General features: G+C 46.4%; 1 protein-coding gene across 3 annotated transcripts in view; it reads left to right on the top strand.

Moving 5' to 3' along the window:
• Nucleotides 1–14,757, top strand: part of LOC142504017 (putative ferric-chelate reductase 1) — a 69,575-nt gene that overhangs the window by 31,533 nt on the left and 23,285 nt on the right. For all 3 annotated transcript variants that reach the window (XM_075617114.1, XM_075617116.1, XM_075617115.1), the window contains exon 2: nt 8,616–8,814. In XM_075617114.1, the coding sequence (XP_075473229.1) occupies nt 8,616–8,814 (199 nt within the window). The remainder of the gene's footprint in view (nt 1–8,615; nt 8,815–14,757) is intronic.

Raw genomic sequence — 14,757 nt, 5'->3', positions numbered from 1 at the left:
TATTTACTGGGTATCCCCATTAACCTATGGACCCCTTGACTGTTTCAGGGAAACCTCACATCCCTATGCCCCATTTACCTTTCAGTGCTGTGCTGAAGCCGGGACCCCTAGGGGTGAGTCACGCAAGCTTTTTCAAGTGGAGATATTACCGAGACAATGTGTCTACATGCATCCAGGTAGTTGTGTGCCAAACAGAGCACAGCCAGCGACTTGTAAACTTGATAATAAAAGATCCCAGGCAAACTCCAAAATAAGCAGATCAAGTATTTATTGCAAGCTTCCAAAAAGCATGGATTACATATAGTTACATAGTTACATAGTAGATGAGGTTGAAAAAAGACGTACGTCCATCAAGTTCAACCTATGCTAAATTTAGACAACAGATACTTTATTCTATATCTATACTTACTTATTGATCCAGAGGAAGGCAAACCAAAAAACCCATTAAGGGGAAAAATTAATTCCTTCCTGACTCCAAGAATTGGCAATCGGATTAATCCCTGGATCAACATCCTTCCCATGTATACTTATTTGGTATATCCCTGTATACCTTTCCCATCTAAAAAGATGTCCAACCTTTTTTTGAACAAATCTATTGTATCTGCCATCACAGTCTCCATGGGTAATGAATTCCCCATTTTAACTGCCCTTACTGTAAGGAACCCTTTCCTTTGTTGCTGGTGAAATTTCCTTTCCTCCAACCTTAAGGGATGGCCCCGAGTCCTTTGTACTGCCCGTGGGATGAATAGTTCTTTTGAAAGCTCCTTGTATTGTCCCTGAATATATTTGTATATAGTTATCATACGCACCTACGCGTTTCATGCCGGAGCACTTTATCAAGGTGTAAAGTAATACTAAACTATCTGCATTTTATACATACCTGGTTGATCCTCCACGCTGCCGAGGGTGACGTCATTGACGCGCGACCACCACTGGAGTCGCGCTGACGCGACGTGATACCTCATTGGCCCAAAGGGGCAACTGGTACATTTTTTCTAAAACAAACTTTATTCATACAAACAAAAGGAAGTAAAATGGACAAAGATTAAAAAGTAAAGTTACTTTACACTTAAATATAAATAACAAAAGATAATCAGACCTTAGTGTAGTATCAAAAACTAAACTATGAGGTAAATAAGAAGAAAAAAATGAAAAAAAGGATTAAAATGCAAACATCTTTTGTCATTGCTGAGAGATTAACCTACACATATTGTAATTAATTCAAACAGAAATAATCACAAAGTTAACATAAATATCATAAAAACATATAGTAAGTACATAAACAAATATGAATCTAAGCTGGAAAGAAATAGTGAGAACCTTAATATTCATATTTATGGGGAACGTTTGGAAAATAATAATAGCAGAAATAAAAGCATATAGCATCATCATCCAGATTTTAAGGATGTGTAAATTGTAGCATATCGCTAGTAATGATTTGTCATAAATATTATACCAAACGTTGCTTCACATACTACAGAACAAGAAGATGTTATCAGTACAAGATAACCTATAGAGAACATAATAACACAATAACATTATCATATGGTCAATTAGCACGGGATAATTATTTTATAATGTCAACGCACTTGAATGAATGTTGACTGGACCCCATGATGTTAAAGCCATATATATATATATATATATATATATATATATATATATATATATATATATATATATATATATATATATATATTATTATTATTATTGAAGGTAGTAGTTTTCAAGCAGAGGTGACTAAGGGCAGGCTGTGGACTTCAGGAAATGCAGAGTTGCCCCTTCACTGGAGAATTGCGACCTCAGCAAGAGAGAAATGAAAAATACTACCTTCTTGTGAGTAGGCTGCTCATAGGGGCCAAGATTCCCTAAGGACCTTTTTATTGGTTACATCTACACTTAGATTGTTGTTTTTGTGTGTTTATATTCCCCATGCTCCCCCTGGATCGTGAGAAAATTGTCCTTGTTCTTAATGAAAAGATCCAAAACGCTTCACGTTTATCCAATATTTTCATCCTATCACCACCACGTGGTGATACAGGAATCTGTTCTATGCCCTGAAAGGTAAAACGGTCAACATTACCATTATTACAATTTGCAAAATGTTTGGACACAGGATGATTTTGGTCTTTTTTGGCAATAAATCGGAGGTGCTCCATAATCCTAATTTTTAGGCATCTGGTAGTCCTACAGACATACTGCTGACCACAAGCACATGTTAGTAGATAAATAGTAAATGCTGAGTTACAATTTATAAATGTATGGATTTTATAGGAGATTTTTGTAACAGATGATGTGAATATGCGTTTTTGACACATTCTGATGCATATTTTGCAATGATTGCATGCAAAAGACCCCTTGGGTAATGTAGAACAATGATCATTTTTAAGTCTAAAAAGACTGAGAGAGTATGTTGGCTATTGTTTTGGTCCTTTTGAAAATAATATTCGGACCTACAGATATAAAGAGTTTGAGTACAGGGTCAAGTGAAAGAATACCCCAATGCTTTTTTATTATTGATTTTATAGATTCCGCTTGTTTACTGTAGGGTGTAATAAATGAGGGACTGTCATTAAGTGGAACCTTTTTTGGAGCACGTTGTAGGAGAGAATTTCTGTCCATTAACGTAACTTCTTTAATGGATCTATCTAGGTCTCTGTGGTCATACCCCCTACTTAGAAAGCGCATATACAAATCTCTAGACTGAGTCTTAAACTCTTCTTCAGTAGAACAGTTTCGCCGTACCCTCATGAACTGGCCTATGGGTATCCCCCTGAACAGGGCTTTGGGATGGTAGCTCGTCTTTAGAAAGGTGTTGCGTGAGTTAGGTTTGTGAAAAAGAGTGGTTTGAATGTGAAGTGCATTGTCAATGTATAAACATAAGTCTAGGTAGTGTACAGTATATGGTTAAGTGATAAGAATAAGTGAAAGAAAGATTGAGAGTATTGTGAATTGAGTATACCAATGAACTGTATGAGTGTGGAAATGTCACCCTCCCAAATGAACAACATATCATCAATGTAACATCTAAAAAATAAAATGTGCTCCCTAAACTTGTTCATATCTCCAAACACGTGGAACGTCTCCCACCATCCCATGAAGAGATTGGCATAGGATGGGGCAAAGCTAGTCCCCATTGCCGTTCCACGTGTTTGGAGCTAATGAACTCCATCAAACATAAAGAAATTGTGAGAGAAAAGAAATTGAATGTACTCTAAAATAAAAGTGATATGTGCTGGTGCTAGATCAGAACGTGTGAGAAAGTAGTGAGCAGCTACCAAGCCCTGCTCATGGAAGATAACAGTATATAGGGACGTGACGTCAAGTGTCACCCATATTAGATTACGTTTCCACTGGATGCCTTCAATGTTTTTGCGTAAGTCCCCACTGTCCCGAATGTAAGATGGCAACTGTTGCACGAGGGGCTGGAGAAAGCAGTCCACATACCATGAGAGACCATCTCCCAAAGATTCAATACTAGAAACAATCGGCCTCCCAGGAGGGGAGACCAATGTTTTGTGAATCTTTGTGAGATGGTGAAACACGGCAGTAACAGGAGTAACATTGTATAAGTAATTCGTATCGTCATGATTCAATACTCCCAACATAGAGCCTATGTCTAGAAGATCTTTCAGTTCTTTTTGGAATCTTAGGGTGGGATCTGCTGGTAGTACAGCATAGGAACAAGTATCACCAAGTTGGCACATTGCTTCCTTGTAGTAGTCATCCCTATGCTGCACTACAACGCCCCCCCCCCATTTATCTGTATTCTTTATTACCAATAAGTTATTGGCCTTAAGGTCCTGTAAAGCTTTAATTTCGTTGTTAATGAGATTCTCATTATGTGACGTTTTACGAACTGTGTCAAAAGAAAACCCCTTTTGTAACAATCTAAGGTCCCTCTCTACTAAGTTCTCAAAGGTAGAGAGAAATGTACCTTTTACTTCATAAAGTTTATTTTAGAAAAAATGTACCAGTTGCCCCTTTGGGCCAATGAGGTATCACGTCGCGTCAGCGCGACTCCAGTTGTGGTCGCGCATCAATGACGTCACCTTTGGCGGCGTGGAGGATCAACCAGGCATGTATAAAATGCAGATAGTTTAGTATTACTTTACACCTTGATAAAGTGCTCCGGCATGAAACGCGTAGGTGCGTTCATGTAATCCATGCTTTTTGGAAGCTTGCAATAAATACTTGATCTGCTTATTTTGGAGTTTTGCGTGGGATCTTTTATCATCAAGTTTACAAGTTGCTGGCTGTGCTCTGTTTGGTACACAACTACCTGGATTCTACTTTCTACAGACTGCACGCCGTGGATATACTGAGTGTTCCTGCAATTTACAGGTAATGAGCATCAATGCCATGTAATTATTCCTGTACTGGACATTATTTCCTATATTCCTGATACTTGGGTTTATATGTATGTGTCATCATATGTGGCAGTCAAGCAGACACCATTAGGCACACACCCCTGTTATCCTTTTAGTATGCAGTATATGAACACTCTGTTATTATCATCTGGACATTCATTGGATTGATTCATCTTATTTGAAGCCACACTTGATTATTTAGAGCACCACAACACCCATTGTTGTATTACATGCATCCATTAATCCAACCTGATTCCTGTATACATTTTAAGGGGATACAAAGGGGCTGATGGAGCACTGCTACCGATATAAATATAGTACCCACATAATATACCTGTTAATTGCAGGTGGTGCTCCCTGGAGTCAATAAGTACACTATATGCATAGAAGAATAGATGTCAGTCCCATAGAGCAGGGCCTACTAAAACTCCAATATGGGTCACTCACGTGTGAGTACAAAAATATAAACTTTATTAAACAAACAACTGAATGAGGGCAAACAGACTAATATAATAAAAACACTACCAACATACAGTGAACCATCTCCAAAGGCTAAATTAATGCAAAAATATGCAAATAGCAATGAAGTGATAATAGAGGCTCCTATGTAAATCACAGATAAAGGGAAAAATACCTATTATGAGCCCTAGTTCACTTAAAACCGCTACAAATATAAATAGACCTCACATAGATTCCAGTACATAGGAAGAGGACAATCCATAGTATGTGCTTCACCTAAGTAAGAAGTTACATGTATGTAACTAGCTGAAAACGTAGGGTGTCTTCGCTCACCGTCTCCACGCTGGGTGTCTTCGCTCACCGTCTCCATGCTGGGTGTCTTCTCTCACCGTCTCCACGCTGGGTGTCTTCTCTCACCGTCTCCATGCTGGGTGTCTTCTCTCAATGTCTCCACGCTGGGTGTCTTCTCTCACTGTCTCCACGCTGGGTTTCTTCTCTCACTGTCTCCACGCTGGGTGTCTTCTCTCACTGTCTCCACGCTGGGTGTCTTCTTTCACCATCTCCACGCTGGGTGTCTTCTCTCACCGTTTCCATGCTGGGTGTCTTCTCTCACCGTCTCCACGCTGGGTGTCTTCTCTCACCGTCTCCACACTGGGTGTCTTCTCTCACTGTCTCCATGCTGGGTTTCTTCTCTCACTGTCTCCATGCTGGATGTGTTCTCTCACCGTCTCCACGCTGGGTGTCATCGCTCACTATCTCCACGCTGGGTGTCTTCGCTCACTATCTCCACGCTGGGTGTCTTCGCTCACCGTCTCCATGCTGGGTGTCTTCTCTCACCGTCTCCACGCTGGGTGTCTTCTCTCACCGTCTTCACGCTGGGTGTCTTCTCTTACTGTCTCCACGCTGGGTGTCTTCTCTCACCGTCTCCACGCTGGGTGTCTTCTCTTACTGTCTCCACGCTGGGTGTCTTCACTCACCGTCTCCACGCTGGGTGTCTTCTCTCACCGTCTCCACGCTGGGTGTCTTCTCTCACCGTCTCCATGCTGGGTGGCTTCTCTCACCGTCTCCACGCTGTGTGTCTTCTCTCACTGTCTCCACGCTGGGTTTCTTCTCTCACTGTCTCCACGCTGGGTGTCTTCGCTCACCATCTCCACACTGAGTGTCTTCTCTCACCGTCTCCACGCTGGGTGTCTTCGCTCACCGTCTCCACGCTGGGTATCTTCGCTCACCGTCTCCACGCTGGGTGTCTTCGCTCACTGTCTCCACGCTTAGTGTATTCGCTCACAGTCTCCACGCTGGGTGTCTTCGCTCACCGTCTCCATGCTGGGTGTCTTCTCTCACCGTCTCCACGCTGGGTGTCTTCTCTCACCGTCTCCATGCTGGGTGGCTTCTCTCACCGTCTCCACGCTGTGTGTCTTCTCTCACCGTCTCCACGCTGGGTTTCTTCTCTCACTGTCTCCACGCTGGGTGTCTTCGCTCACCATCTCCACACTGAGTGTCTTCTCTCACCGTCTCCACGCTGGGTATCTTCGCTCACCGTCTCCACGCTGGGTGTCTTCGCTCACTGTCTCCACGCTTAGTGTATTCGCTCACAGTCTCCACGCTGGGTGTCTTCGCTCACCGTCTCCACGCTGGGTGTCTTCTCTCACCGTCTCCACGCTGGGTTTCTTCTCTCATCGTCTCCACGCTTGGTGTCTTCGCTCACCGTCTCCACGCTTGGTGTCTTCGGTCACGTCTCCATGCTTGGTGTCTTCACTCACCGTCTCCACGCTTGGTGTCTTCGCTCACCGTCTCCACGCTGGGTGTCTTCGCTCACCGTCTCCACGCTGGGTGTCTTTTCTCACCGTTTCCACGCTGGGTGTCTTCGCTCACCGTCTTCACGCTGGGTGTCTTCTCTCACCGTCTCCACGCTGGGTGTCTTCTCTCACCGTCTCCACGCTGGGTGTCTTCTCTTACTGTCTCCACGCTGAGTGTCTTCTCTTACTGTCTCCACGCTGGGTGTCTTCTCTTACTGTCTTCACGCTTGGTGTCTTCTCTCACCGTCTCCACGCTGGGTGTCTTTGCTCACCGTCTCCACGCTGGGAGTCTTCTCTCACCGTCTCCACACTGGGTGTGTTCGCTCACCGTCTTCACGCTGGATGTGTTCGCTCACCGTCTCCACGCTGGGTGTCTTCACTCACTATCTCCACGCTGGGTGTCTTCGCTCACCGTCTCCACGTTACCTCCATCTTCAGATCTAGATCGGCTCTGCATTCAGAAGTTATTCGCACAACACTAGCGGCAGCAAGTATTGGTAGCGCTATCCCTCTTGCAGAACTTTTTGGTTGCTATTTGATTAACCCGGCATAGAACAGCTGATGTCGCTGCTTAGACCTGCTATTGCTGTAGTGTTTTTATTATAGTTAGCCTGTTTGTCCTCATTCAGTTGTTTGTTTAATAAAGATTATATTTTTGTACTCACACGTGTGTGCCCCATATTAGAGTTTTAGTAGGTCCTGCTCTATGGGACTTATTACATCTCTTCTTCTCTGTATACATTTTTAGGGGAACCAGCAACTCTGAGCCCTGACTAGATAGACACATTCTGACAACACTTTCTCCGCAAACCCCCCTGAAACTCATACCACAGCAATCCCTGTTTGCTGAAATCCCTGGAAAGGTAAAAACACAAAAATTCTTTATTGTCGCATAATTACAGGTTATGCTTTTACAACAGTTGGGTCCAAGAGCTGACACTCCTGAACCCCAAAACATGGATCAGAGGTAACCAAACGGGTTTAACCTTTATCAGTGAGCCTGGTTACCTCTTCACCGTCACAGTCACACCTCCTAAAATATATCCTTAAGACCAATAAGTCTAAGGGCCCCTGTGATAAAGGGGGTACCAGTGCCGGTCCCAAAAGGATCAGAACCCACAACGTATTCAGGGCAGCAGCTCTAGCATTGAACTAAACCAGATGCTGGGAAACTGCACAGTCACATATCTCCCAGGTGTCTAAGGTGGGCTCAGGTGTCTCATATCTCTCAGGTGTGCTCAGGTGTCTCAGAGAGGAAATGGCCGGCTTTTAATGGAAACTAGGGGAGGGAGATACAGGTGTGCGTAGTATAGCTAATTTGCCTCCCATTCCACCTCTTCCCTTTTCCTCTCCATCCTACCTCTATCTCCTCCTTCTCCTCCCCTCCCCTTCCCCCCTCCCCCTTCTCCTGCCTAGATCACTTGCATGTTAAACCTTGCGGTTTGTCACTTTTATTTTTTTTACAGAGGACACGATTTGCAATACAGAATAAGGGTTTTTCTCACACTCACACTTCTGAACAAGCCAACCCGTGCGCTTTCACAAGGACAACGTCGGAGCTACTAGAACAGGCCCCTATGTTTGTAGATTATAGAACTTGAAACACATCAGGGAATAAATGGTTAAATAAAGCCCAAACCTCACTGTATAGAATTGGCATTTAGTGGTTACATTGATGTTGAAATAATAAAACTTCTTTCCCTCCCCCATTATCCCTACTTCAAAAATCTCTCCCCCCATTATCCCTACCCCAAAAAAACTCCCATTATCCATACCCCAAACCTCTCTCCCTCATTATTCCTGCCCCAAACCTCTCCCTCCAATTGTCCCTGCCCCAAACCTCTCTCTCCCCCATTATTCATGCCCCAAACCTCTCCCCCCACCTTATTATTCCTGCCCCAAACCTCTCTCCCCCCTCAATTATTCCTGACCCAAACCTCTCTCACCCCTAATAAAAACATCTCTAACGAAGGTTGCAATTTTCCAACAGATGGATCCTTCATTACATAACATTATGATCCTGCTGGGTGTCCTCTGCCCCCTTCTTACTGATGCCTACCCAAATGGAAAAGTTGAGGAAGCCTGCGTCTCAATGGAGCCCGGTCATGACACATTAAGCCAAACCTCCAGCGCTCCTTATACTCTGACCCTGTCTAAGAACAGCTACAGTGACGGGGAAAATCTCACAGGTAAATACAGACACAAAGCTCTCTCATTAGCTGTAACAAAGCGGCAAGTCCTTATCAGGGAGAAGGACAACAAGCGTATATGGTGTTTTAATGGTCGTTATTAAGGGCTTGATTGATTAATCATTCCTATTCCAAATGTCAGTGTTTTTCCGTATTGTGAATGCTAGCAGGCAGCACTTAAGGTAATAAAACCCAGTGACTATAGTATATATCTGCTATATATGTTGGAAAGATGTGTGACTGTCGCTAGGCATTTGGGCATCTCTTATCATACCCACATTTTGCATGATGGTTCCTAACATCCAGGAGCAGGTTTGTGTCTGTTTGGATACAAATCACAAATAATGTCACTGAAGACATCACATATGACATCACAAATGACATCAGCAATGACATCACAACTTACATGATACCACCACACAACCCTCAAGCTACCACGTACTATTGGTCATTCTGAAAATCCAAATACAGGAGCAGCCAAAGATCTCCCAGAGCGCGAGATCAGAGTTTGGGGCGGGAGTACAATGTCCCACACACGCAGAATTAGAGGCTCTCTGTGTTTGGGGTGTGAGTACAATGTCCCACACACACAGCATTAGAGGATCTCAGTGTTTGGGACGAGAGTACAATGTCCCACACACAGCATTAGAGGCTCTCTGTGTTTGGGGCGTGAGTACAATGTCCCACACACACAGCATTAGAGGCTCTCTGTGTTTGGGGCGTGAGTACAATGTCCCACACACACAGCATTAGAGGATCTCGGTGTTTGGGACGAGAGTACAATGTCCCACACACAGCATTAGAGGATCTCAGTGTTTGGGACGAGAGTACAATGTCCCGCACACACGCAGCATTAGAGGCTCTCGGTGTTTGGGGCGAGAGTACAATGTCCCGCACACACAGCATTAGAGGATCTCGGTGTTTGGGACGAGAGTACAATGTCCCGCACACACAGCATTAGAGGATCTCGGTGTTTGGGATGAGAGTACAATGTCCCACACACACGCAGCATTAGAGGCTCTCGGTGTTTGGGACGAGAGTACAATGTCCCACACATGCAGCATTAGAGGATCTCGGTGTTTGGGGCGAGAGTACAATGTCCCACACACGCAGCATTAGAGGATCTCGGTGTTTGGGATGGGAGTACAATGTCCCACACACACAGCATTAGAGGCTCTCGGTGTTTGGGGCGAGAGTACAATGTCCCACACACACAGCATTAGAGGATCTCAGTGTTTGGGACGAGAGTACAATGTCCCACACACGCAGCATTAGAGGCTCTTTGTGTTTGGGACGGGAGTACAATGTCTCACACACACGCAGCATTAGAGGATCTCGGTGTTTGGGGCGAGAGTACAATGTCCCACACACACGCAGCATTAGAGGATCTCGGTGTTTGGGGCGAGAGTACAATGTCCCACACACACGCAGCATTAGAGGATTTCGGTGTTTGGGGTGAGAGTACAATGTCCCACACACGCAGCATTAGAGGATCTCTGTGTTTGGGGCGAGAGTACAATGTCCCACACACACGCAGCATTAGAGGATCTCGGTGTTTGGGGCGAGAGTACAATGTCCCACACACGCAGCATTAGAGGCTCTCTGTGTTTGGGACGGGAGTACAATGTCCCACACACACACAGCATTAGAGGATCTCAGTGTTTGGGGCGAGAGTACAATGTCCCACACACGCAGCATTAGAGGATCTTGGTGTTTGGGGCGAGAGAACAATGTCCCACACACACACAGCATTAGAGGCTCTCGGTGTTTGGGGCGAAAGTACAATGTCCCACACACACACGCAACATTAGAGGATCTCAGTGTTTGGGGCGAGAGTACAATGTCCCACACACACGCAGCATTAGAGGATCTCGGTGTTTGGGGCGAGAGTACAATGTCCCACACACACACGCAGCATTAGAGGATCTCGGTGTTTGGGACGGGAGTACAATGTCCCACGCACGCAACATTAGAGGATCTCGGTGTTTGAGGCGAGAGTACAATGTCCCACACACACACGCAGCATTAGAGGATCTCGGTGTTTGGGGCGTGAGTACAATGTCCCACACACACGCAGCATTAGAGGCTCTCGTGTTTGGGGTGAGAGTACAATGTCCCACACACATGCAGCATTAGAGGCTCTCGTGTTTGGGGTGAGAGTACAATGTCCCACACATGCAGCATTAGAGGATTTCGGTGTTTGGGACGGGAGTACAATGTCCCACACACGCAGCATTAGAGGATCTCGGTGTTTGGGATGAGAGTACAATGTCCCACACACACACAGCATTAGAGGATCTCGGTGTTTGGGATGGGAGTACAATGTCCCACACACACAGCATTAGAGGATCTCGGTGTTTGGGACAAGAGTACAATGTCCCACACACGCAGCATTAGAGGATCTTGGTGTTTGGGACAGGAGTACAATGTCCCACACACACTCAGCATTAGAGGATCTCGGTGTTTGGGACAGGAGTACAATGTCCCACACACGCAGCATTAGAGGATCTCGGTGTTTGGGGCGAGAGTACAATGTCCCACACACACAGCATTAGAGGATCTCGGTGTTTGGGACGAGAGTACAATGTCCCACACACAGCATTAGAGGATCTCAGTGTTTGGGACGAGAGTACAATGTCCCGCACACACGCAGCATTAGAGGCTCTCGGTGTTTGGGGCGAGAGTACAATGTCCCGCACACACAGCATTAGAGGATCTCGGTGTTTGGGACGAGAGTACAATGTCCCGCACACACAGCATTAGAGGATCTCGGTGTTTGGGATGAGAGTACAATGTCCCACACACACGCAGCATTAGAGGCTCTCGGTGTTTGGGACGAGAGTACAATGTCCCACACATGCAGCATTAGAGGATCTCGGTGTTTGGGGCGAGAGTACAATGTCCCACACACGCAGCATTAGAGGATCTCGGTGTTTGGGATGGGAGTACAATGTCCCACACACACAGCATTAGAGGCTCTTTGTGTTTGGGACGGGAGTACAATGTCTCACACACATGCAGCATTAGAGGATCTCGGTGTTTGAGGCGAGAGTACAATGTCCCACACACACGCAGCATTAGAGGATCTCGGTGTTTGGGGCGAGAGTACAATGTCCCACACACATGCAGCATTAGAGGATTTCGGTGTTTGGGGTGAGAGTACAATGTCCCACACACGCAGCATTAGAGGATCTCTGTGTTTGGGGCGAGAGTACAATGTCCCACACACACGCAGCATTAGAGGATCTCGGTGTTTGGGGCGAGAGTACAATGTCCCACACACGCAGCATTAGAGGCTCTCTGTGTTTGGGACGGGAGTACAATGTCCCACACACACACGCAGCATTAGAGGATCTCGGTGTTTGGGGCGAGAGTACAATGTCCCACACACACGCAGCATTAGAGGATCTCGGTGTTTGGGACGAGAGTACAATGTCCCACACACACACAGCATTAGAGGATCTCAGTGTTTGGGGCGAGAGTACAATGTCCCACACATGCAGCATTAGAGGATCTTGGTGTTTGGGGCGAGAGAACAATGTCCCACACACACACAGCATTAGAGGCTCTCGGTGTTTGGGGCGAAAGTACAATGTCCCACACACACACGCAACATTAGAGGATCTCAGTGTTTGGGGCGAGAGTACAATGTCCCACATGCAGCAGTAGAGGATCTCAGTGTTTGGGACGGGAGTACAATGTCCCACACACACGCAGCATTAGAGGATCTCGGTGTTTGGGGCGAGAGTACAATGTCCCACACACACACGCAGCATTAGAGGATCTCGGTGTTTGGGGCGAGAGTACAATGTCCCACACACACACGCAGCATTAGAGGATCTCGGTGTTTGGGGCGTGAGTACAATGTCCCACACACACGCAGCATTAGAGGCTCTCGTGTTTGGGGTGAGAGTACAATGTCCCACACACATGCAGCATTAGAGGATTTCGGTGTTTGGGACGAGAGTACAATGTCCCACACATGCAGCATTAGAGGATTTCGGTGTTTGGGACGGGAGTACAATGTCACACACACGCAGCATTAGAGGATCTCGGTGTTTGGGGTGAGAGTACAATGTCCCACACACACACGCAGCATTAGAGGATGTCGGTGTTTGGGGCGAGAGTACAATGTCCCACACACACGCAGCATTAGAGGATCTCGGTGTTTGGGACGAGAGTACAATGTCCCACACACACGCAGCATTAGAGGATCTCGGTGTTTGGGGCGAGAGTACAATGTCCCACACACATGCAGCATTAGAGGATTTCGGTGTTTGGGGTGAAAGTACAATGTCCCACACACGCAGCATTAGAGGATCTCTGTGTTTGGGGCGAGAGTACAATGTCCCACACACACGCAGCATTAGAGGATCTCGGTGTTTGGGGCGAGAGTACAATGTCCCACACACGCAGCATTAGAGGCTCTCTGTGTTTGGGACGGGAGTACAATGTCCCACACACACACGCAGCATTAGAGGATCTCGGTGTTTGGGGCGAGAGTACAATGTCCCACACACACGCAGCATTAGAGGATCTCGGTGTTTGGGACGAGAGTACAATGTCCCACACACACACAGCATTAGAGGATCTCAGTGTTTGGGGCGAGAGTACAATGTCCCACACACGCAGCATTAGAGGATCTTGGTGTTTGGGGCGAGAGAACAATGTCCCACACACACACAGCATTAGAGGCTCTCGGTGTTTGGGGCGAAAGTACAATGTCCCACACACACACGCAACATTAGAGGATCTCAGTGTTTGGGGCGAGAGTACAATGTCCCACATGCAGCAGTAGAGGATCTCAGTGTTTGGGATGGGAGTACAATGTCCCACACACACGCAGCATTAGAGAATCTCGGTGTTTGGGGCGAGAGTACAATGTCCCACACACACACGCAGCATTAGAGGATCTCGGTGTTTGGGGCGAGAGTACAATGTCCCACACACACACGCAGCATTAGAGGATCTCGGTGTTTGGGGCGTGAGTACAATGTCCCACACACACGCAGCATTAGAGGCTCTCGTGTTTGGGGTGAGAGTACAATGTCCCACACACATGCAGCATTAGAGGATTTCGGTGTTTGGGACGAGAGTACAATGTCCCACACATGCAGCATTAGAGGATTTCGGTGTTTGGGACGGGAGTACAATGTCACACACACGCAGCATTAGAGGATCTCGGTGTTTGGGGTGAGAGTACAATGTCCCACACACACACGCAGCATTAGAGGATGTCGGTGTTTGGGGCGAGAGTACAATGTCCCACACACACGCAGCATTAGAGGATCTCGGTGTTTGGGACGAGAGTACAATGTCCCACACACACGCAGCATTAGAGGATCTCGGTGTTTGGGGTGAGAGTACAATGTCCCACACACACACGCAGCATTAGAGGATGTCGGTGTTTGGGGCGAGAGTACAATGTCCCACACACACGCAGCATTAGAGGATCTCGGTGTTTGGGACGAGAGTACAATGTCCCACACACATGCAGCATTAGAGGCTCTCGTGTTTGGGGTGAGAGTACAATGTCCCACACACATGCAGCATTAGAGGATTTCGGTGTTTGGGACGAGAGTACAATGTCCCACACATGCAGCATTAGAGGATTTCGGTGTTTGGGACGGGAGTACAATGTCCCACACACGCAGCATTAGAGGATCTCGGTGTTTGGAATGAGAGTACAATGTCCCACACACACACAGCATTAGAGGATCTCGGTGTTTGGGATGGGAGTACAATGTCCCACACACACAGCATTAGAGGATCTCGGTGTTTGGGACAAGAGTACAATGTCCCACACACGCAGCATTAGAGGATCTTGGTGTTTGGGACAGGAGTACAATGTCCCACACACACGCAGCATTAGAGGATCTCGGTGTTTGGGACAGGAGTACAATGTCCCACACACGCAGCATTAGAGGATCTCGGTGTTTGGGG

Source organism: Ascaphus truei, chromosome 10, assembly GCF_040206685.1.
Source record: "Ascaphus truei isolate aAscTru1 chromosome 10, aAscTru1.hap1, whole genome shotgun sequence".
Classification (NCBI taxonomy): domain Eukaryota; kingdom Metazoa; phylum Chordata; class Amphibia; order Anura; family Ascaphidae; genus Ascaphus; species Ascaphus truei.
Note: the sequence above shows the minus strand (reverse complement) of the source record. Positions and strands in the feature narration are given on the sequence as shown.